Source organism: Lepisma saccharinum, chromosome 4 (genome assembly GCF_977018435.1).
Source record: "Lepisma saccharinum chromosome 4, izLepSacc3.1, whole genome shotgun sequence".
NCBI lineage: Eukaryota > Metazoa > Arthropoda > Insecta > Zygentoma > Lepismatidae > Lepisma > Lepisma saccharinum.
The window spans coordinates 106,902,320-106,928,426 of record NC_139232.1 but is presented as its reverse complement, the minus strand read 5'-3'; the positions used below and the strand labels follow the sequence as shown (position 1 = coordinate 106,928,426).

The 26,107-nt window shown below is 36.5% G+C and overlaps 1 protein-coding gene across 2 annotated transcripts; it reads left to right on the top strand.

Moving 5' to 3' along the window:
* Nucleotides 1-1,387: 1,387 nt before the first annotated feature.
* MFS16 (major facilitator superfamily transporter 16) lies at nucleotides 1,388-26,088 on the top strand. 2 transcript variants are annotated; one of them, XM_083121041.1, is made up of 13 exons: nucleotides 1,390-1,876; nucleotides 3,026-3,204; nucleotides 4,180-4,258; nucleotides 4,965-5,100; nucleotides 7,552-7,633; nucleotides 8,567-8,775; nucleotides 12,197-12,307; nucleotides 17,068-17,160; nucleotides 17,555-17,645; nucleotides 20,485-20,633; nucleotides 21,395-21,596; nucleotides 23,909-24,006; nucleotides 25,196-26,088. In XM_083121041.1, exons 1-13 carry the CDS (start codon nucleotides 1,785-1,787, stop codon nucleotides 25,280-25,282), a joined length of 1,608 nt encoding a protein of 535 aa, XP_082977167.1. In that variant the 5' UTR covers nucleotides 1,390-1,784; the 3' UTR covers nucleotides 25,283-26,088. The 2 variants fall into 2 exon arrangements, with proteins under 2 accessions (XP_082977168.1, XP_082977167.1); XM_083121042.1 differs by lacking the exon at nucleotides 12,197-12,307 and having other exon boundaries at nucleotides 1,388-1,876.
* The last annotated feature ends 19 nt before the right edge of the window (nucleotides 26,089-26,107 follow it).

Here is a 26,107-nt window from a genome sequence, read left to right as displayed (position 1 = left end):
TGATGAATACTTTCCTGATATGTTATATTTGCTGATATAGTATATGAATGTCTTTAATTTCGTTCCGAACCCTTACATAATTCGAAAAACATCTCTATATGTATTTTGGCGTCATGTTACTACGTTGAAACTTCATTGCTATTTCTACAGCAGATGATTTTCAAGGAACCCGCTTCCTGTCCAAACTGTCGTCACCCCTATCTAGCCACTGAACACGTCCGGTTGGCGCATGCGCACTTCCGTCCATGGTCTCGGCTAAGGCAGCCAGACAGTAATTTTATTTAAGAGTATAATGTCGTTTAATAACGGCGATAAGATTCCTCTACACTAAATTTCTATGTGAAAGTATAATATTGTAGGAACATGGACGTCTGGAAGGGGGGCAAGGATGGCCACACCTCCCCCTTAGAAATCGAATGTCAACCTAAAAGTATATATTTCAGACGTATAATTTGATTTCAGTCAAAGTAATTTACATTAATGCAATAGTTTCAAATTCAAGTGGTGTTTTTTGAGGGGGAACAACGCTATTATCGGGGTAATATGCCTCTTGAAAAAATACCTTGCTTGTCCCTCGGTGGAAAAAATCTGCGGACGTCCATGATTAGGGGGGCAATTGCCCCCTTGCCCCCCGTGCGCACGCCTATGAATGTCATTCTAGTCTTCTGATCCTCTTTAATAATTGATCTTACCAACCATTTCGATTTCTTATAAGTATAATTCATTCAACTAAAACTATGATTATGCTTGACCTTGTGAAAGGCCAAAATTCCTCACTTGCAGCTAATTCAAAGAAAAGTAAAATTCTCAGCTACTACAGATCAATGAATGGTATATAACACCGTTCCATAAAGATATATTTAGGGTATGTGGAGGTAGGGACGCGCTCATCCCGGCCATTGTGGAGCACGCTCCGGCCGCCTTTACCCCCATATATCCATTGATTCGAGGCTGGGTGAGCACCAGAGCCACTTAATGCGGGGACCAGGAACCGAACCCCGGTCTTTTGCGTGGCAGTCAGACACCTTACCAACTAGACCACCGCGGCTCTCACAGATCAATGAATGAATTACCGTAGTAATTATGATGTAATCGTAAGGTGTAATCCTATTCCTCCTGGAAGTAATAAGAATATTAAAAAAATACATCGTTTGCGCCAAGTATCCCATTCTCTTTGGTTTGAGCATGCGCGAATTCTCACCACCTGTACAAGCAGACGACACATGGACAAATGACTGTGACACCATTCTTCCTATTATCAGAAGTGTCATGTGCTAATATATTGATAAGTGTTTTTTTTTTACGTACAACTTCAAAGTGTCTTCGAACAATTGATAAATGTACTTATTTTTTACTACTATTTGCTAATCTGTCATCTTCTGCGCAATCTTGTTCGCGCATGCAGTTTAGGGTGTATATCTTCGTCTACTGTGTGTCTGTGCGTTGTCTTCGCGATAAGAAGAAAAGGAATCCAGTAGAGCCGTGCGATTATCATTCTTTTTTTCTTTTACTTTTGTCTTAGTTTTAAATTGCCAACTAAAACAGGTGTTGTAAACAAACAATTTTTGCGATAATTTTATACATTGTAAGCAGAAGTGCTAGGGTGACAGACAACATGACTGCGTTTTGGATTACTATGGACATAGTTGTACAGGCAAGATGATAGACCCGACATAGATGTAGTGCAACATATTTTACAGATATTAATAAGGTTCGTGATTTTTTAAGAAAAATATTTAAGAATTCTCTCTAAGACTTTGATAAAGTATTAAACGGAGGCTAAAATGGTTGCTCCAGACGTTCCAATTGGAATAAGAGCAGTGCAGAAACTCAACGAGAAGTGTTGTCCTACACGAGGAATTAACAGAAACCTGTGGTAAGTTATTTAATTGATATAGTAAATTATATAGTATTGTTGATCCAAAACTAATTTATGCGTGCCATTTTCTTTACTACGTCAAATCTGGTTTGGCATTACCCAGTGCCTGTTCAATGGTACAAATACAGTATGTTGAACATGCATGTATTCGTGGCATCTTGATCAAGATTTGACAGAACTTTTGGTTGAGTAAAATCGACATCTTTATAGTTAGATAAATGGGCCCAAGTTCCGATTGTTTAATTCCGAATTCAATATGATGCATATGCTTTTTTTACATTGTTGGATTACTAATTATGTCTGTTAACTAATACTTCAGAGCCTTAGTGATTACTTACTGCACGTTTTCTGCAGAACGATTTTTCCTTTCCGTGTACCTATATGATTGATTCTTTGTTTGCGAGCAGCCATTCGTTTACTGTGGTCTTGGATACTGACTGCTTCTACCATCTACTTCACATGCTCTGGGTTTGAGAGGGTATTTCGTCGTTAAATGCTTCCGTTGTCAGGTTAGGCGGATCAGGTTTAGGGATCTCAGCATTAACAAAATATCCATAAATCTTTTTGTTGATAGGTTAGATGGGTCAGGTTTAGGGCTTTTAGCATTAAAGTAATGCCCCTAAATACTTTTAAACACCTGATTACGTAAGGGTCTTGCATGAAAATGTGCAAAAACTATTGACCAAGTTGACTGGAAACCAAGAACGCCTGCCCATGCAATACACATTTTCAAATCATAATTTCTCCAGCAACCTAATACTTAGTAAAGATTTTAACTGTGTTAATTAGTTTCTCCAAGTTTCAAATTTCCTGCAATCATTTCCAGTATTCTAAATAACTTTCTAATACTCATATAAAATTTACAGAAAGTCATTAAAGATTTGAAACTATTACCAACCCCTACCCCCCAGATCAACCAAAAATATATTTTCATATTTATTAAGTCATGATGTGGGCAAATATACAGCCCATGCTTCCATCTTTGGAGTTATGGTTGTCCAGTGAATAGCCCAGTTATGCTTGTGTGTATTAGTTGTCGGACTTGAATTGCATCTCACCAATACTCTGTTCTTTTTTTTTAAATGAAAATGAGTGAATTGGATGAGGTAAACTGGTCATTGAACTGCTACCTCACTGTCTTTGCAGGTTTCGAACAAGTGTGCTGGTTTTAACATTTATTTCATATACGTGCTACCATTTATCAAGAAAGTCTCTCAGTGTTGTGAAAAATGTTTTACGGCAGAACTGCAGCAGTTTTACACCGCCAGATGATATTACGATACCACCACAGAGGAATACCACATGGTGTGATTGGGCACCATTTGGTGAGTATTCAAAGCATGCCTTGTACTATTTCTTGTTTTTTAATGCAAATTTATACTATGTTTAAATTCATAGTACAGACACAGTTGAAATTTACAATATAATAATTTATTTGCATCTATTTTGTGAGTCATTCACGATTGGCTGTTATTTGGCATGCCAATAATTTTATAAGAGATCTAGAAGAACAAAGTATATGACCTATTTTGTCCATATTGCGTTGTTGCATTAAGTCTCTAGTTCTCTTAGCAGTGGGTTACATTGCACTTTATGGATGAATTCCTTTATTTCTCCCTTTTGTGAATGTTTTGATTAATAATAATGATGGACACAATTTTGCATTAATTTACAAAAGTTGTTCCAAAACCCATATTACACATGAACTTCCCAGTAGGTATAGGACTTGTATGAGCTGTCAAGTATATAAATCTTTAATTATTGAATGAATGACATGTTTGTAAATATATTTCTTGTGATTATCATCTTTTAAGTAAAATATTGACATTCAAGTAGTACAACTTATCGCTGATTGTGCAAACATCCTTGACAAATCATTAGAGAATAAGGAGAATAACTGTGACCTAGCTTATATTGTCAGTAAAGGAAAGAAAGGTAGCATCAAGAAGACTCAGAAAGGGGCTAAGTTATAGGTTCTCCCCAATTCAATCACTGCATTTACTAAAACAACTTTAAATTAAGATGCTAATTTATATTTAGTGCGTAAATTAAAGTTAGAATACTCTGGTGTCTGTTGTGCACTAATTTATCATTGGTTTGCAACCAGCGTTGCATTAAGATCTTCAAACTTATGTGGAACTTATAATGTAAGTGTGTTTTATTAAATTAGCTTCTGTATTAACTTATGGAAGACACTGCTCTTAGGGTAGGTGTGAGGAAGTTCATTGGATGTTGAATTATACATGTAGTGGTTAGTGTGATGCTCTTGTTAATACATTTACCTATATTTTGTTTTCCAGATGGTCCCGATGGTGTCACTTTGTTGGGGATTTTGGACTCTGCATTCTTGTTTGCGTATGCAGGAGCGATGTTTATCAGGTATGTTCCTCCCTATCTCATCCCTGCTTCTTTGTGAGGTATCTTTTACAATATATTTGTTCTGAACATGTTTGTAGTTCAGTCTTAGGTTCAGTATGACTTTACATTGAAAATATAAACTTGAAGTCTCCATATGTCAGTTTCGTGTAGGTTTTTCTTTTTAAAGTATTTCTTTATTGCGACTATTCACTATTTGCTTATTTCTTTTGTGCTTCTGCTAAATATATGGGTATGATTTTTATTTATTTAATTTACAACACCTCTACATCCACATTGGGGATGAGATCATGAAAAATATTGCTTTGCTGATTCAAAAAGTAGTTTTCCATCCAGCCACCATGACAGTTATGAATTGTATTTCTAATAGCAAGTGGACATCTGGCATAAAACTCCACTTTATACATGCTTCTAGCTTCAAAGTTCGCAAGAGCTGATTTGTATTTGTACATCTCTCATATAGCACCATTTTACTTCCACTTTTAGCTAATTGCAGCAATGAGGATGAATGATGATTAGAGAAATTTGAAGAACACTCAAAAAGAAACACCCAGCCAGTACCTGAACCCAGGACCATCAGTGGAAATATACCAAGAATCCAACACTCAATACACTCGGCCACCTGGATGACAGGAGATGTGTTATATGCATTTAAACAAACATAATATTATTATAAAACTCATTAATTTATGTGTTTGTGTATTTTCAGTGGTATGATTGCTGAACGTGTAAATCTCAGATACTATTTGACACTAGGAATGCTGTTTTCAGGAATTTTTAACTATTTATTTGGCATTGCCTACAACTATGATGTCCACAACTTGTGGTACTTCATAATAGTCCAGGTAAGTTCATTTTTCGTTACTGCATGTTTTGTAGTATTATTATCTACCTAATAGTTTTTCTTGTATGTACGCATTGCTTGCATGATAGAATTATTTTCCTGTAGTTTACGGTTATTACAAGCATAAGAAAACAGTTTTTTCTTTGTGACGTTTCAGGAGAACACACGCTCCTTTCATCACAAAGAAACATGATGAAACGTCACAAAGAAAAAACTGTTTTCTTATGCTTGTAATAACCGTAAACTACAGGAAAATAATATTATCTACCTTATGTGGCATTGTGAGTATGTTGCAATTCATAAATAAGACAAGTGAGAAGAATGTAATGTTAATTGCAAAATATTGAGATGTTTGTTCATTTGTGTTTTAGTGGCGAAGCATGACATTTTTAGGTAGTCATCGCAAGACTTGCCAAACATCATGGTAAATCTTTCAACCAGGGGAAAGGGGTCAATATTTCCTCACGGTAAACACCAAGGTCATGCGATATGTTATGCGATTCATATTCTAATATTGAGTGATAATAATATATCACGGTGCTGTCAACGCATGCCCAACAAAATATTCTGAGATTGTTTACCATGCATTTATATCAGATGAGAACTTCCGAAAATTAAAAGAGCAAATCCCATCGAAAATACAAAATTTCAGGTTGCAAACTTTTTTTTTTACTATAATATTACAAACTTGATTTAAAATTCGAATTACAAGGAGACTGAAGAAAGGTGTCATTCCTACATTGATAATGATGATGATAACAGTGTGAAGTAGGGATGGCCAAATCCAGATTTTTTTCCTACAGAGTACATGAGTACATGATCGTAAAATAAGGAAGATGAAATGTTATAATAACTGCTACTTGAAAACTATAAAAAATGTTAAACCTCTCTCTCTGAAATTTGGATTGCCTCTGAAATGCAGGTAGTAAAATTTCCGAATCGAGATTTTAAATTTTCCGGAATTCTGATATTTTTTGCCATATGTAGTGTGAAGGTAAGATCTGCTATGAAGGATGTTCTGTTTAAGTATGTCTGTCACCTCGAGATCAAAAAAATCTTGATCAGTCTTGTCAATTGTAAACATAGTAAATATGCCGGCCTCCGTGGCAGGGAGGTTAGCACAGCATGCTACGACGTCAGGGGTTCGAATCCAGGCATGGCATGGCCATTTTAAGTATCCCTTCATCAATTACATTGTATCACCACTCATTCTCATCTTCGCGATTAGCCAAAAGTGGCACCAAATGCGAAGTAAAAATGAACCAATTCACTAAATCACATAGTAAACACGAAACAACAGGAAGAACATTTTTTTCCGAAATCGGTATTTGAACCGCAGGATCCAAGAAAATTAAAAGGAGAAATACAATTGATCCAGAATGCTCTTTTTCCAGTTCTTTTGAAAACTAACCGTGGATATGCTTTTGCTTACTTATAATTTGTTCTATGCACCCATTACTTTCATGTATTCTGTGTAAGTTGTGGAGCATTGCAAGCTTTATGTTTACAGTGTTGGGAATAGCAGGCTCTCGAAAAAGTTTCATCTTGATGACGTCACAGAAACCCTGCCGTGGTTGTAAACATACAGGCTGAAAAAAAGGTCTCTTATGACCAGACCTTCAAGAGTGGGGGGAAAGTGGTCGAAGGACCTTGGATTCGCAGACCTGCTGCGATGACATGGCCTGCCTGACACCATTACACTCAACAGGGAATGTAGCGGGATGGTTGGGAACTGGGGGTAGCACTGGGCTCTTCTTTCGATGCGCTAAACTTAGCGAATCTCTTGTGTGTTTCTAGCTGTTTCGTGGCATCACGTGACTAATTTCACTTAAATATGCTAATATAAAAAAGAAGTAAAGTAAAGTGCTCCCCTGTGCTTAGCACCATGCCATGAAGGCGTATAGGGGGTGTGGGAGTAACGCTTCACACTTTCTTGCCGGTCGTGAGTGGGGGTGATGTGATCAGCATCATGCTCCTGACCGACTTTACCCCCCAGGGTTTCCCCCAGGTACCCATGTCATTCGATGCTGGGTGGATGCCGGGGCCACTTCCAACATTAGAAAAGTTCCCGGATTTGAACCAGCCGGGGATCGAACTCGGGACCTTTAGCATGGTAGTCAGACGCGTTACCGACTGAGCCACCGCGGCCACTTATGCGAATATTCTGATTTATTTTTTCACTTCTTCTCTAAAATATTTAAAGTGCAAACAAACTCATATGAACTCCTTCAGTGCATTGAATTTAGTACTGTATATTTTTTTTTGGACTTGAATTGTTTATGTAAAGTTAATCAGCACAGTATATGTTTGCTTTAAATAAAAAGAAATTTATTATTCTGTGTTGTTCTAACATATAAGGATTTTTTTCTTTTGTATTAAGCTATAAACAGACGTCATAAAAATATAGTAAAGAAGTCAACTTTTTTAAATAATGAAAGTGTTTTTCTTTCAGATTTTAGCTGGAATATCTCAAACTACTGGATGGCCTGGTGTTGTGACAGTCATGGGCAACTGGTTCGGAAAAGGAAGCAGAGGTATGTCTGTTTGCAGAAAGCTGGGAATATAGTGATATCATCATGGAAAAGTGCTGCAAGTTCGTTTACTTTCTCTACCTATCATAATTTTCCAATATTGGCCAACAACCTGCCACTGAAATTAAGTGAAAGAATTGTAAAAAACATAAAAAAAGCCCCCTGAAATATTCTACAATGAGCTTTTGTTAATCAATCAGGTGTTTGAAGAGAAGATAGAAGCTTCCATTATGTTATAAAAAAATATGGTTGAATTTTTTTTCTTATCGTTGCAAACATTTTTACAGAATTTAAATGAATATGCACCTTATGCAAAAGTGTACCTTGGCCATTCAAACATTTAACCATTAATATTACACAAATTGCTTTCTATACTGTGAAGAATACTGGCCATTGTTGAAAAAAATTGAGAATTCAGCACTTGCACATCTGTTTATTTTCCTTCAGGAATTTTATTAAGAAAAAAATTGGGAAAAGTTTTTAAAATTCAGATAACATATACTCATATGTGTTGTCTGAATTTTTAGGTGTATGTTTAGCCTTAGAGCCAGAAAGAGAGAAGATAAAATGTATAGTGTGTAGATTTGGATTGAAAACTGTTTAAGAACTTTCGAAATAAGTTGTTTTCCAGTCTCATGGACATTCGGTTAATTTCTGTGCTTAGTTTGTTACCTACATTTATTTTCAGCAGGTAAAAATAGCAGAACTAATAGAAACTGTACTTTTCCATGTAGTCACCACAGCGGAACCCTGATTTTTTACATTTTCCTGCATTATACATTCAACCCTCATAGTCCCAATAGAGCAAAATGTTATAACAGTTTCCCTGATTTTGAGTTTCTCATCTTGGTTCCCTGAAAATTGAAAATCGAGGTTCCACTGTGTACCTTTTAAATATGTTTGACATTTAAAATAAAATTACTTTTTTCCCCCCAGGTTTGATCTTTGGTATTTGGAATTCCCACACATCAGTAGGCAACATCCTTGGATCTGTGATAGCAGGTGAATTTGTGGAGTCAAACTGGGGATTGTCTTTCATCATCCCGGGTGCCATCATAGGTGGATTCGGGTTTATTATGTTCCTTTTCTTGCTTGCTAGTCCAGTCGATGTTGGATGCCCTCCTCCAAATCATTCCGGAAGCAACGTAAGTTCATTTTTCTTAATTATCATGTCTTACCTTCTGGTATCCGGGAGAGTGGAATTGCCTTGGTAAATAGAAGATGGTAGTTAGTTTAAGGTGTGGATCAACTGAAAGTGCGGAGAATATGATGATTGTGTGCTGGTAAAGTTGAAAACGTCTTCTCTAATTGTTGGGAATTTTGTATTATGCCATTGTTGACTGACAAGTGCTTGTCAACTGGGTATATTAAATGGGACTTCCATGCAGAAAATATTCCATTCACCTCTGCCTTGCGTTTGGGGCTAAGGGGGGCAGGGACATTACTGTCACTGATGTGTTGAGCAAACCAGTGTAGTTTTCTGTACTTGCTGTTAGTAATAAATAAAGCATGCATTGAGACACTTTGTTGTATCTTCAATCACTGGATGATGATCAGTTAGTATCTTCAATGATATCCTATAATCCTTCATATTTGATAAACACTTCTTTTTGCTACTGGATACCTCACTTTTTTAAAAATAAATGTCATACTGTAGTCAGTAGCCATTGCAGATTTACACCACTGATTAATGAATAGTTTCGGAACTCTTACACGAATGCATCAGTACTACTGTAGTATGTCTCCTCTGTGCTCTGTGTATTGTGAGAATAAACTTCACGAAACTAGTGGTTGTAATAGACCAACGTAACTAGAATCCTTGAATTATGTGGTAACGTGGAATTATTTTTAACCAGAGGCTGACACTTTTTCAATAATGCATCAATTAGTTTATAGACCTTTTGAACTATATTGCTTTATAACCGTTGAATGTTTGCATGTGAAATTTGTCGAGTTGACAGGCTGAAATAATGTAATTCCGTTCCATTCTGCTTCTATGTACCGTCTTTATATTTGGACCTGTCTGTATATATGCGCATGTCTTATTTAATGTATTTCATATTTTATGTGAAGAAGTTTAGCTTCATCTCAAAGTAGGCTTATATCATTTGAGAGTTAATACAGTTGGTTGGTCAAACAATTAATAGAACTTAATAGCCTGAGTGAGCTTGCTCACAAATGAAGATTTCTCAAGCTTTGAAATCCAAGGTCAGAGAATATGGTTGTGTTGCTCATCATTTCGTGTGTGTGGGAGGAGGTTTGTGTATTGGAAGATTTGTTTGTTCAATTTGTTGTTGTTGTTATTATTATTTTAGTCACTCTTCTACACTCTAGTCATGTTGATAAGGATGAGTGATAGGATAAACTTGCGTCCATTATCCTTCCAAGGATATAAACTGGGTCATGTTACGTTAACCATGTTGCCACACAGGCTGGGGAGATGTACATTGACAAAATAGTTCAAGAAGTCAGTGGAGTTTCTTGGTTTCCATTTTACTAGTTTTGTGTTTATTTCTGTTACGTGTCTACTTTTGTGATTGGCTAGAAAATTGTTGGTATGGATTGATGTGATCATGTGATTTTTCTTGCGACAGTAGAGCAACATGTCAAAATTGTAACGTTTACAATTGTGAAGTTTGTTATTACTTGCTGTGTTTTTCATGTGCATTATTCAGAAATGTAGAGATGAACAATAGTGGATTTTAACAGTTCAGGTTTTCCTTCGAGATGAAAATGAGGCATAAGTTGTAATTGTCAAAAATCTAATGAACAGGATGATTTTTTTGTAGTTATGCCATTCAGAGACACGCATGAATTTATTAATACTAAGCGCTTAGCATAGTTAATCACAGAAAAGTACATTCTGTGCATTTTCTACCTGTATAATAGTTGCTACTCTACCAAGAAGAGAAGAACCCTAAGCTAACAAAGGAAGCATGGGTGATGCAATCAGTTGTTTGCCATGCAATCCTGCTTTTACATTACCAAAATACAGCGATGTAATATTTAACATCATTGATTTTCTTACAATGAAGCAAGGGAGGGAAGTTCTAAATATGGCAACATGTGGGGCTCGGGCATCAGTGAAGGGAAGATTTTCATCTGCATTGACTGCGAGATGAGTAAACAAATGACTGTCTGTTTAGAGTGAGAATTGGCTATGGTCTTTCTCTTTTTTGTACAAATGTATGCATTGAGTTCTTTGGGCAGTCTCTCCAGGATGATTTATAACCAAGGTTGCATTGTAATTTCTCTTCAGTTTGATCACTTAGGATGGCAGAAGGTACAGATATAAATTAGGGCTGAGCCGATACCACTTTGAACCGATAGCGATGCCGATACTCTTACCGATTCCCACCGATACCGATACTTGAAAATTGCAATAATAAAAATTTGTTCAAAATGTTGATCAATATTGGTGTACTATAATTAAGCCTTGTTTCCATATTAAAAAACACTAAGTTGCTGACCAAGGCAGTTTATTAAGAAATAAAAACACTTAACATGTAACATTTCAACCCTGTATCAGGGTCTTCCTCAGACGAAGAACTAAGCTAAAAATTTTTAGTTTAGTTTTTTACTTTAGTTCTTCGTCTGAGGAAGACCCTGATACAGGGTTGAAATGTTACATGTTAAGTGTTTTTATTTCTTAATAAACTGCCTTGGTCAGCAACTTAGTGTTTTTTAATATTGGTGTGTACATTTGCTTCTCCAATTACATGCATCAATTTACCAAGAAATTTACTTTAGAATATTCAAGAATTGCATCAGAATATTATAATAAATATTATGTGATCACAAAATATAGATAGTATTTCGTGCAAAATAAAAATAAAAATTTAATTTTGCATAATTTCCAGGATAATTAGACTCCGCGGAGCCCGTGAAAGACCAAAATGCCAGAAAGTATCAGCTGGTATCAGTAGAAGAATTCCAACCGATACTCTCCGATACCGATACTTCGGTATCGGCTCAGCCCTAATCTAAATGGATCCAGAGACTCGATTGTTATGTATTTACAAACACACTCATGCTGGAATGAAACTTGCGAAACATCAAATTTTGCCTCTCATACATAGGGCTGCTTTAGCCTCATTTATGCAGGTTTACCTTTTAACAGAAGTGTGATTCTTTGTTTTGTTAGATCTATCCTGTTTTGTTACTACAAGGGATGAGTCTAAAGAGCTGATGCACTCAGATTTCAACTGCGTCAACCTCCGTTTCAGAGTGGTTAGCACAGTATGCTACAATGCCAGGGGTCCCAGGTTTGAATCCCATTCCTGGGCATTGGTGTTCTTTGTGAGAGTCCCTTCATCAAATCATGACTCGTCCTCATCTTTGCGATTAGCCAACAGTGGCAGAAAAGCAAAGTAAATACATCCAAATCAATCAATGAACCAAATTTCTACTTCAATCAAGATGTTCTTATTGTGTTCATGGTGTTTTATTTTGGTTCAGAGTATCTGTGAAAGGTACAAACATAATATATAATTAATGTGCATGCAAAGCGTACTGATGTATCGAGTGTTCTTGTGAGAAAGTTTACAGACGTTTTTTGTTATTCAGATAGTACAGACTAATGGATATCAAAGACTGAACACCCGGCTTCCAGAGAGTAGCTCAGATGAGGTCAGTGTCAGTTCTGAGTCTGACACTGAGCTTATTTATGGCCAGGAGGTAAGGATCTTGGAAATGGAATACTCTTTATTTTTCCCATTTTCAGAGTTAAAAATTACATTTATTTTTACACAATCTGTATTCAAGCATGTTCCAAAGCACGGTAGTTATTCTGGCGATTAGAGAATTTAGTAAATGCTCACTACATTCTTATTTTAGCAGGGCATGGTCTTTTTTTCATTAATGCTTATTGAATAACATGATTTTCAGATGCTCACAATTCTATTTACAACGTATGTTAGTTTTTGCACAACACAAACAATGTTGGGATGCACAAATTTATGAGATGCATGTTGTCAATTAATTCAGGGTTTTAAAGCAGAGTTAGGACTTCAATAAGTTTGAGAAAGTTGCATAAAGTTTGAGAAAGTTGCTGATAATTTTAATATTTCTATATTTTCTGTAGTCTGTAATTAGTGCACAAATTGTATTTACTTATTATTTGCAATTTTGTTATTGTTTGATGGATGTCTTCCCTCATAATTGAATGTTCTAGTAATGGAGAAAAGTTACGTTATTGTAAGACCAAACATATCACCATCACCTGGTTGCATATATTCATTCAAGAGGTGAGCATACTATTCGTGCTTTTCACAAATTTTTATCACCTTTTATAAAGCCACATAGAGGAATAGACAGTTTTGTAATTGTAGATTTCCCATCTCTTTCGAATGCAAGCATGTTCTAATAGATTCCAAGATTTTAGCTGTCAATAAAGGAAATTGTTTATGTTTGTTTTAAACTTTCAATTTCATACTTTATTTAAAAACAAACTTCATTCTCTCACCATTCAAATATCTTTGAAAAAAATCTTTCAGGAAGCTGTGCACGTATATTTTGCTGACAGAGTTACTCATATTTCATGGCAAAACTGTGATTCATCGAACCAACACATCCTTTTCCAATCATCCACGGTCCAATCAGCATGCCTGTGGGTCCAAACACGAATAAGGCAGTGGTGATGCTTTGTGAGGAGTGGGTCGTCTGCTGTGGAACTTCATGTGTGCCAGTGTGCGCCGCATAGTTGCATGGGATATGGGGTGTTGTGCATCCACTGTAGTATCGGTCCCGTAATTCCTGGATGCTGATGGTGCATTCAGCTGTCATGAGCCATTTGACCCGATGCTCTCCTCACTGTGTCACCTTCCGTACACCCTTACAATTCTGCCTCTTGATGGTCATTGCCCCGTTTTCTTGCCATACAATGTGCACCTTCACTACACTGGAACGGGTGCATCCGACCAGTGTCGCTGTCTGGGTTATTGATGCACCTGATGCTCGGGCACACACAATCATGCCCTTTTGGAACGACATTAAATCCTTACCACCTCCCATTTTAACGTGTGCTGTTCGACTAACATGTAGCGTTGTGTCTGCGTCTATACATTCACCACGATACTTCCAGTCGGGGTGGTTGCAATTCAGTGAGCACTCAGTGTATAAATATTGTATTTATACACCTACAGGTCTTTTAAGTTCTTCAGTGCAGTTTTGTATTTTTCTTGCGTGTGCATATTGCTTGCATCGTAAATTTAAATTTATGGTTGTTACAAGCAAATAAGCACCTCTCTCTATATGTTTTGGGACACTTTCTTTAGTAGACTGTTATCAGGTAGAGTTTCTCATGCTTACACAATGTATACACCATTACTCAATTTGGATTAACTGAAAAGTCAGAAGTACTTCAAAGCAAAAATCTCTTTCGGATAATATAAAGTGTGGGATAAGTGCAATATTATCATCTTGAGACCACGAGAATAGATTGATTATGTAGACAGTCTTTGCAGGCTTTCATGTAGCTGAATAGTTAGTATACTTGCTGTGGTGCAGGCGATCCAAGGCTGTTTCCAGCAAACGGCATGAAAATTTTGGTATTTATCTAGCGTTGTCAGTATAATTGGGGGAGCTACTTGGAAAGAAGTAGCATGCAATGATCAAGAAATGATGATGTGGGACTCGATGCATTAAACTAATGTCATCCGACCAATGATGCTGTTCCACTGCGGAGTTTAGTTTTATACCTTCTTTGCTAACAAAGGCATTATCTTGCCATGAGATAGTAGTTAAATTGAGGTAACACTTTCATTTGCAAGTTTCTAACACAATGTAGGTTGAGCAATTTATTTTGCCCCGATGAAGAAGCAATTGCATGTTAGCTGAATTGTAGCCACTAAAATTAAAACCCTTGCTTTAATTTCTAATTTGAAAAACTGTTGTTCACGAAATAATTGTCTTAGCATTTACAACCAATACATTCTTCACGCACAACATTAACCATGTTGCTTCATATCACACGTTACCACTTTTAATTACATGCTAATTATTGATTTTGTGGAGATGACTTTAAAATTAATTAACATTGTTATATTGTTTCTTTCTGCGAACTGATATTAATGTACTGGTTTAATATTGTTGAAGGGGCTGAATATTAAACTAATACAGAGGTCTAACTTGAAAAATGATGTAAGTATTCCGGTAGACAGGTGCTTTAATTTTGTGTTCCTATGGTTTTGTCTTCATAAGCAAGAACATAAGAGGTGTTGTATTTGTAAATTCACAATTGGGAAAGCATATGTATTACTTCTTGTATTCCCCTGCACACTTATATGTATGTCTTCTGCTATAGCTTCAGCTTGGGGTACAGCTTAACAAGCGTGTCTGCTAAGATTGCTATTTCTTGATTTGCTTCCACTCTGTTAACACTGCTACTAAAACAAGATATAATGCTGATGGTACTAACGATATTTATTTTTCAGGTATATTACCTTACCCTCACCCTGTGGCCTCCTCCACAATGGACTGCCAGATGGGTCTATCTCTTACTTTCTTCCTCCATCCTCTCACTCCCATCTTCCTTTGCCTTCCTGCCCTTCTTCTTCCCTCTGGTCTTTCATACATTAATTTTCTCACATACCTCCTTCCCTCCATCATTTCCACATGTCCTAACCATCTTAGTCGCATCCTCTTGATTTCATTCACAATATCTGGCTGCTGATATAAGTCCTCGAGTTCTTTGTTTGTTCTCGTATGCCGGATTCCCCTTTCATTCACTGGTCCATATATATTTTCCTTGGGATTTTCCATTCCCATACGAGTAGGTTTTTCTCATCTTGTGCTGTTAGACACTATGCTTCTGCTCCATAAGTAACTGTGGGTTTTATTATAGTCTTGTAAAGCCTTATCTTGAGATGTTTAGATATGCTCTTTTTTCTGAATAACTTCAAGAGGGGAAAATAGCATCTATTGTTTATCTCTGCATTTATATTATTTGTATCTGTTAGGATTGTCCCTAGATATTTGAACAACACAACTCTCTCAAATTTCTTGTTGTTTATTTGTATACCTTTAACTTCTTGATATTTGCTCTTCTCCCGCGTGTGTATCATGTACTTTGTTTTTCTTTGTTGACTGCGAGACATACTCTTTCTGCTTCATTCTCTAGTTGTACAAAGTTTTCAGGTGTATATGTAATGAAAACTTAACAACTTCCTCCCTTCGATATTTTCAATATTAGTATAATAATATTGAAACTTACTTTTAAGTGTTGTGTTGCTTACAATTTCCAGAGGTTTCTTTTGTGTATCTTATTTGGTCAACTCACAAACATTAAAAAGAAGGGAAGAAGTAGAATCGGAATGGGCCATCCTTGAAACTTGGATTTTATATTTTGCTGCATTATACAGCCAGACCTTGTGATCCCAATACAGCATCATGTTATGAAATTTTCCTCGATTTTATATTTTCCCACATTTTAAGTTTTTTTCATCTTGATCCCCTGAAAAACATAACATTCTGGTTCCAATGTAGTTTCTTATGTATAAACAACCAACTTCAGTAACTGGTTGCTTTGAGTGTTTGGTCCGTCATCTCTCTGCTAAAGGTTCCAGGTTGAAGTGTTGGCCAGGGTATTGAGTATTTTTGTCCATTCTTTCATCTGATCCTCCTCGTTGCAACTGACCTTATGTGGTAGGAAATACCAATCATACATGAATGAAATACCCATGTGATGTTTGTGATTTTGCCTAAAGAGTTGTGATAACTCTTACATTCAGTAATCTTGTAATATTTTTCTTCTGTTTGTGTACAAGACCAGTACATTTTATGTTAAATCTTTGGGGGTCTTCGCACTTTGTAATCATACAGAATAAACTATGAATCTTTGTCAATATCAATTGCATGAAAATGTAATTAATTTATTAAGAAGTTCATAAAAATATTGGCAACAAGAGGGTGCAGAATTAGATGTAGATTGCTCTTTTTAGAAAGTAAAGGTGCATATTTTTGGCTACATTTTTCAAAGTAATACTAATTTGATATCTACATTGTTATACAGTTATATATGAATTATGACCAGTATTTTGTGCTCTTTTTCTATGTAATTAAATAATTATTAATCTGCTGTATCACAAAATAAGTCTTCTAATTAGTAATACTATGATAGCAAGTGTTCTTCAATACCTATGTAGAGTCCTTGTAATCTGCATAAAGTGGACTCAACACTCAAATCAATATGCATGGTAGTCTTACTCCTAGTTCTTCATGACATTAAAATGGGAAGGTTCAAGTCAATTAATGCAATTTACATATCAAAATTACTTGATGCAATAAAGCCAAGGAAGTCATTGAATACACTTAACAATAAGTGTAGTTGCTCTTTTCATTATCAAAGTAAAAAGTGCAATAAAATTATTGCTGTGCAGGTCTCGCATTTCTAAGACTTTTGTAAGGTACCTTAACTGAAATTGGTATTTTTATTTAAGGAAAACTTGGTACGTCCGAAAGAAGATACACCCTTAACCTTGAAACCCAACGGAGACAAAGCTATTGGATTTCTTGGAGCTTTAAAAATTCCAGTAAGTACATGTTGTAATTTTGGAATACAGTATTGTGGTCAGTTAGGAAAATATAATCTTCAATGTATTTACTCTTGTATCTATCAAATACACAATGTTTTGGTGCAAAATGCCAAATACATTGTCTCATGTGAAAGTATGACTATTTTCAACCAAAACTGTGGTAGATTGCTAGGATATAGTTTCAATGGAAACCTTATATTTTGAAATTTAGAAATATTCTGAACAACTTTGAATTATTACAGTTTTCAAGTATCTGTATTGCTATCAGTTGGAATTGATAAGAGTATTGATATCTGTTCAAAGTGGTATTGGCTTAGCCCTAATAATTAGATGTATTTGAATTTATGAGGTTAAAAGTACAATAATTTTAACTTTGCAATTTATTTTTCAGGGTGTTGTTGAGTTTTCCCTTTCTTTATTCTTTGCCAAGCTTGTGAGTTACACATTTCTGTATTGGCTGCCACTGTATATAAATTCCTCAAGTAAGTAGTTTATTTTTATTCCTTTTATGATATTACCGTATTTACGTGAGTATAGTGTGCGTGCGTGTATAATGCGCACTCTGGTTTTGGATGGGCAAAAGTGACAAAAAATTATATCTCGTATATTGGCCTAATGCGCAGTACAATCCAGTTTCAAGAAATGGCTTTCTTAGTTGTAGGTTGTAAATCTGTTGCTAGGGTGATCAAGAGTGAATGACGTCATACCTATTGAATTGCTCATTCCTTCTTTTTCAAAATATATACTTTTTCTTTCCGTAACTAATGTAAGGTTTATACGAGGCACATTCAGGACCTTCCAAATAGCAGTTAGCAGCACAAGCTTTCGTCCATTAAGGAATTTACACACTCCATGTATCGTATAAAGTCTAAGAGGCGAGCTTTAATCTGATCCTCCAATTGCAACTTGTCTACGGAGCCTGTAAATTCCGTAATCAGCTGTGTTTTCAGCTGATCGTAGGTAAACACCCTACCGGCCTGCGCTGTTTTCCAGGCTTCGAATAAACGAAGCGCCGGACCTGCCAACAGCGCCGGAACCATTTTGAGCTTCGTCGGCGTATCCCAATCGTTAAGGGTGGCGAGACTCTCGACACGGTCAAAAAAGCGGCGAACGTCCTCGCCGGTCGTGCCGTTAAACTGCACGCCGTCAAGCATAAACGGGTTCAGAAATCCGGAAAAAGCCATCCTCGGGCGGCGCTGTGGGACTCGAGCCAAGGTACTCGCGGGACGCTCCCACGTGTGACGATTAAGCAAGATGGGGCTTCGAATTGGAGTTGATGCGGCCGTAGGGCCTGTGTCGTTAAGACGAAAGCTGACCGCGTTTTCGGCTAGAATCGCGAGATGATCGAGCGTCTCATCTAATTCGTCCGGGAAGGGAAGAGAACGAAAGGTGTGATTAAGAGGGTCGTCTACCTCGTTGAACGACATGAAACATACTAAAAGGAATAAAAGTCGAACAAGAACAACAAAAAAGAAAGGGGAAGTTACTCAACTTTAGAAAAGAAGCTAAAAAAAATAACAACAATAATCTCGTTCATGCATTTCGCGAGGGGAAATGTATGAAAAAAAAAAAGCCGCGCAAAACCTCCACCACGTATAAAGTCTAAGAGCGGGGATCGTAGATAGGCTATGACAGCCTTTAGCCACTCGCTTGTTAGGCGAGAGGAACGTTGTAAAAGGAAGGGGGTAGCTCTGGAGAGCACGTCGACACTTAACTACAAGGGGACTAGCCCCGTAAGTAAGAACACACGGACATATATTTAAACACTACCTTTGACTGAACAGGCAGGGGAAGGAAAGACAAGGAATGTTCGTTACCTGGAGTTCTACGGCGATCTCTTCTCCGCTGGTCCTTGGATCGACGTGGTCCTACTCTGAAACAAAACGGACGAGGGAGCAACTCCGGGCTCCAAACTCTGTACTTTCGCCGACCGATATTCTAACGATAACTTTAACTTCCCGATTGTTCGTTTGCTCCTTTTTCTGAACTTACGATGCCTTTGGAGCTCTTTCGCGTAAACTGCAAACAACTAGACACGGATTTCTTTTGTAATAACTACTTCATCTGACTGACGGAAGACAACTAAGAATGAGATTTTCTCACGCGACCTATTTATGTGAAATTTGAACTATCGGCCGTTACGACGCTTGCTTCGATCGCGTCCTCTCTCAACGGCAATCCTGAGGAAGAACGCTGATTCCTTATTTCATTTTCTAATGCAATGTCAGCGGAGTTTTTCCAACTCTGCTGAAGGACGCTGTCGCGATGAGCTTTTAAGAAGCTCTTTTTTCAATGCTTCAGCGGGACCCTTTTTATAACGTGATTAGCTTATTTATTTATGATACCCGGGTCCTAGGTTCGATTCACGTCTGCGGCGTGATACGGTATGTCATATTATTTGGCCAGTAACACATTTTAATTTTTATTATCTTTTTCCTTATTTTTTTCTTTCATCCAAAGTACCATAAAAATCTGAACATTTCTTCATTTTTTGATGAACTTATTTCAACCGCATTTCACATCAGTGTCATTATCTTGTATGGAATTCTGTTTCCATATTCAGAAACTGCAGGATTCAAGCTTTACAACGATATATAACATGATAGGGTTCCGTTAACATGAAAAATCAATTCAAGTGTCCCAAAATCATGTAATGACCCTGTACGGTTTCATGTTAGCTGTCAGAATTATTCCGTGCATAATACGCACCACAGTTTTTGGGGCCAAAAATTTTGGAATAAAGTGCGCATTATACATGAGTAAATACGGTACTTTGTTTTTGCCTAAGTAACTTTTTTAAGGTGAATTAAAATTATGAAGATCTTGCATTCATAGGGTGAAATTGAAACTATTGGTGATAGAGAAAATGTTTAATTTTTGAAACTGAAAATTGCACGTTTTATTTGTGCTGTGGGATTTACATTATATTCTTTGATAGTTTTTTTGCCTCCCTTGTGCTACTTAATATTGTGTGTATTGATCACAATTTAGTTTTCTTCAAGTCAGATATTCCGTAATTAGTGAATGTGGGTTGATAATACTACAATTACCTGTAAATTTTTAAGAAAGAAAATACTGCAAATCGGATTTTGATAAATCCATTCTAATCACTGCATTACATTTGTAACCATAGCAATGTCAGTATTGCAAAATACATGAACATTATACAACTATTACACCTAAAAAAATATTTAACATTGTACATTAATGAAACATACACGTTTAAAGGAGGGATGAATGAGATATCTTTAATTTACAATGAAAACAAAGAAAAAAAATAACATTGATTTGTGCTGAAAATGTATATATTTTTCATTTTAGCAAGTTTGAGTGCAAGTTTAAGTGCTGATCTGTCAACATTGTTTGATGTGGGAGGTATTGTTGGTGGTATTATTGCTGGCGTAATCAGTGATTATTCTGGAATGAGTGCCACGACTTGTGCTGGAATGCTGATTCTTGCAGTGCCAATGGTACGTTTAATTTTTTGTGGTTCGCTGTGCAATTCATGTTCATGGTACTCTTCGTTTTCAACCGAAGACTTACAGAATCTGTTGAAGTGTCAATGTGTAAAAAAAAATGTAACAGCCATCTTGTTAAAGGGGGCAGTGATTCACCATAGGCAGGAAAAATTTAACACGTAATTTTCAATGAATCGTTGTAAGTAAAAATTGTGATGTTGCTAATCGTTGGGTTTCCCAAACCAACACACACAGTGAACATGTCCCACAACATTTAAAACAGTCATTTTTGACTTGAAGGTAGGGAATTTGGTACAGTGACACTTCATGGGTTTTGATAATCTCAGTTGATTTTGTAACAAGTAGAAGTATTGTAAGAAAATTTGTAGTATCTGTGCTACTTATTTTTATTTTCTTGGTTTGAAGGCTCCCAACAATTTATTTTCCTCTTATCTCTTCTTTTTCATTGTTTCCACAACTTGCATTACATATAACTAGACCTAGAATTGTTTTCTTTTGTGTTGTTCTCTTAATTTCTTTCTCAAGTTTTTTTTTAGAGTTTCTTAAGTTTCACTAAAATAACCTTTTTTCTCATTACAATTTTTATTGCACTTTGTAGAAATGTTTATTGGGTGCCTAGTTATATTTTTAAAGGTTAATTTAATATTTTTGAAGCTAATTCTGTATAGATGACTAGATTTAGAAAATTACAGTTATAAACATAGATTAATAACCTCTGAAATTATAATTGTATGACATTATTTGTTTTACAGCTGTTCGTATACCAGATGTTTGGAGCTGCAAGTATTGGCACAAACGTGACTTTGCTGATTGTAGCCGGGCTCCTGGTTAATGGACCATACGCACTGATCACAACAGCCGTCTCTGCGGAATTGGGCACTCACCAATCGCTCCAGGGGAATGCGAAAGCTCTGGCTACAGTGACAGCCATCATAGATGGCACGGGCTCCATTGGTAATAACCACCTCAGCCTTACTTGATCACAGCCAATAATAGTTTCACTTTTAACCTTGATCTTGATACCTGATACCATCCTCACCTTGCTTTGAATGCTAGAACCCCCCTCATTTCCCTCCATCACGCTTTGAAGCAGGTAAGTGCATTGCCACGAGACCTTGCTTTGTGCAGGATTGCGTAGTTACTTTTCTTTAATGTTGACAATCTCTCCTGTCGAGGGTTATTTTCAGTGAATTCATGTGTGATAAATGTTCCACCAGAAGCTGTGATAGCCTTTTAATGTTCCGAAGGATCACATTGGTTCAGTCAGTAAGGAATTTGAAGAGGGGCGGAGATTTTTAGCAGAATGAACTTCACTTATTTGTGCATGGGATATCTTCTCATTTTATACATATTTTGTGTGCGCGAGCTTATTGGCCAATTATGTTAAGTGATCAGCTTTCGATCTTGCTACCAAAGTTCCCAGGGTTGAGTCCTGGCCTTGGGCATGGATGTTCTTTGCGAGTGTCCATCAGTTTCATCCAATCATCACTCATCCTTGCAATTAGCCAATTAACCAATAAAAATACTGCATTTTGTATTACGTTTTCATTATTTAACATCCCTTTTCTGCCACTTTTGGCTAATTATGAGAATTAGTGATGAAGAGATGAAATTGATGATAGAATGCTCGACAACAACCAAACATACCCAGACTGGGATTCAAACTCTGGCACTTCTGTGGGGAGATCGAAAGTCGTAACACCTACTGTACTCGTCCACCAAGCCAGCTGATACAAATACTGATATATTGATATTGGTAAGTATAAGTTTGATTTTCCACAATACAGGTCAATACTTTTCTTAAGTATGGGCCTCTTATGCAATCTGTAGATTGCAGTGACACTTAATGATGTTTTTGCAAAACTAATTTTTATCCATTCTGCACCTATTTTGGGGAAAGAGGGATTTTGTGAAAAACAGTAACTATTTTAATATTCTCATTATCTTATTGATTGTGTGGGTATTTTCAAGTCAAACACTGTTAATTGATGTTAGTATAGTTCCAGTAGAATACTCTCATATTATCATTTACAAATATTCTGATGAACTAAAATACAGGGTGTTTTTCAAAAGGCTATATATTTTTTATTTATCAAACCAGGAACTTGGAATTGCTTTTAAAATACACACCTATACATAAATTTTTACATAAAAAATGTTCATAAGTGCTCAATGTGACCCCCTTTGAATGCTCGGCATATGTCCATACGGTAGGAGAATTCATCCCATACAGATGAGAGCATGTCTGGAGTCACGGCCTGTTGATTTCCCTTTGTACAGACAAGCTGTGTTTTTGAACTGTTTGTGCCAACGTCGAATACTCTGTGCGATAGGAGGTTCAACATCATACTGTCGCTGAAATTCAAGTCGCTCTGTTGTAACAGATTCACACACTTTAAAGCGCAGTACACAGAAAGCTTTTTGTTGCGACGTCGCCATCTTGCTTGAATCTGATGCGAGTGTGGGAAGGAGCATGCTACCGGAGTGTGGGAAGGAGCATGCTACTGCTACTTGCCGGCAATCATGTGAAACTCCTGAATAACCTCTTCCTAACAGTACGTTGTTCGATGTGTTTTAGTGAATGGTTACTGAGTTAAATCGGAAGATTTTTTTTGAAACACGGTGTATTAACCATGTTCAAGAAGTTGAAGATGATATTGTCTGAGAGTTATCATATTAATCATTACCAGTAGTATATGCTAAGTGGATACCAAAATAACATGAATTTACTTTCAGACTTAAATAAACTTCAGTAAATGTGACCAGCTTCACTCTTTTGAGATCTGCTTTGGAAAGAAAAGCCCCCTTATTCCATACTGTTATTGGTTTGCAATGATAGGTTCGATTTCTATTCGGTGGTTGTGGGTGTTACTTTCTATCGTGTAGTTGAAACTTTTGGAAGTAGGATGGGAAGGTTTAATTGATGCTCTAATGGTATCAACCAATTTAGACACTTGCTGTTTTAGGAAAATTGCTGATAGTTTTTACCTTTTTTTTTTGGACATCTCAACAATAAGCCTATAGTTAATACATAGATATCTAAGTATATATTTTCCTATGCAAAAACAAACTACAGTACGTTATTTACACACATTAATTAAGAGTAAGAAAATTGGTGTCTGTTAAGATTTTGTATTGTCCATTTTGAAATTAAAGGAATTATATGAAATTATGGGTGTTCGAAAGTCAAAGTATTTCAGAATTGTGATGCTGCACAACTTTATTGGTTATATGCAAGTGATGACATTTACATGTTTTTTCTTCAGGTGCTGCTGTTGGGCCACTCCTGGCTAGTCTAGTGTCCAGTTCTGGCTGGCAAAACGTTTTCTACATGCTGATGGCAGCAGATTTGTGCGCTCTTCTGGTAAGTTGGAGTCTGCAGATTAATTTGGTGTTTCCTTTCCTCTTCAGTGGTCATTACATAAATATCAGTGACATCTGGTGGCAAATTTAGCAAGAGGGTTCTCTGGGATGCATGTTATGATACATTTTGGATCCCCATGAATTCAATGTGTGGGTTGGGGGGGATGTGATCAGCACCACGCCCCTGGCTGCCAGTACCCCCCAGAGTTACCCACTTTATAGGACACTGGGTAAGCACCGGAGCTGCTTAAACAGGTGGAAAACATCCGTTCTCCCCTGCTGGGGATCGAATCGAGGTGTCTCGCATGGTAGTCAGATGCCTTAACGACCGAGCTACCGTGGCTTCCCTTGAATTCAATACTATTAAAAAAGAAAGTAGTTCAGAATTGCCATTTGAGCAAATGTTGTGAAATGAGTCTACGGCATAGAAATGGGTCATTACTATTTCTAGTGTTACTTAAAGACTACCTATGGTATGTCATGTTGCTGCAGTGAAATCTCCACACAGTCAACTGGTGAAGGTAGGACCGTTCCCTTCATTTGACATCTTCAGTAAATGCAACTTAACTGCTTCCCTCCTCCTGTACAATGAAAATGCAAGCTCCTGTGTTTCATTTTTTCGGATGCGAGACTTTTGAAAATCAAGCCTTGAATGAAGGCATCAGTAGGTTCAATTTCTAGTGTGTGTGGTTTAGATTAGGTTTTTTACATGGAAGTTCAATCTCAGTCTGTGGTAGGAAGTGCATTACGCAAGTTGTTTCTCACTTTAAACTGCTCACAAAGGAAACTCGGTAATGGAAAAAAAAATGGGTGTCAGTATTTTTTGTGTTTGTGACTGCAATGTTTTTGGAGGGGAGGGGGGCAGTTCAAGTAAACATATTGTATAAATAATTTATCCTGACCTGGTAATGGTTTTTATTCTATGGGTATTTGTAGGCCAGTTTTGGAAGCATTGCTTTCAGTGTAATCCTGCTGCAAATTATAAATAATGTATTAATTGTAATGCAGGTCATGGTTTCTTTCTTTCTTATGCCTTCTCAGGTTAGCTTTCAAAAAGCAAATTTCCTGATGGGAAGTAATTAAATTGATCAGTATTTGGGAAATATTTTTGGTATTTAGGTCAGATCAGTAATTTTGACCCTTGCAAATTGTGAATGGAGTATTTTTAGCAGATGATCTTTTCATTTCAGCTCCTGATTCGGCTTGTGATATCAGAGGTGAAAAAATGGAGGAGTGAAAGGCAACACCAGTGGACTAGAAGCAATTGGACTGCTTAAATGAGATTTCCCTTCGTGGCATACCAAAGTGAAATAACTGGGACCACATATCAAATCCACCTTCCTTTTTTATATACACAAAAACTGTATTTATAGGCCCAATGCTTAGACATTTCATTATTTATGGTCTAACAACACAAGTTACACTTATATTCTGTGACCTGGATTTTAATGCATTGACTGAAGTAGATAGACTATGTAAGATGTAAGTGCCTTATTGGTGTTCATGAGTATATTGATCTTCACATTCAATTCAGAACATTTTTATTTACAAAGTGCCGCTTCCAGGTTACAGAATTTTTATTTAGTGCAGTATTATTGCCTTGTTAATTTTGATGGGCATTTTTATACATACATATATTTTAAATGCCCCGTCATTATTTTATTATGAACTTTTATTGATGAGTATTCAGAATTTTAAAGAGATTTGAATATATTTGTTTCATGTGTCGTGACTTTATGTAAATATATTTGTAATATGCACAGAGGATATCTCCTAAATGTCTTATGTAATTATGTCAACAATCGTCTCCTGTAAAAAAAAAAAAATGTGATATCATGAACACAATTAACAGGACATTGAAAATACCTCAACTTGTATTTTGTTTTTACGTGAATGTTTTCTGCACTGCCTAATGCCACCACAAAGGGATAAAATTACAAAAAAATGGTTACAAATATTATTCCATTTCCCAGAGATGGTATATGGTAGTACCAAAAATATTCAAAGAAATAAAATATGTGCTGTGAAATATTTCTCTTCCTGTTAATTGCTACCTTTGTATAAAATAAAAGAAAAACTTGTAATATAATTGTGCATTTACT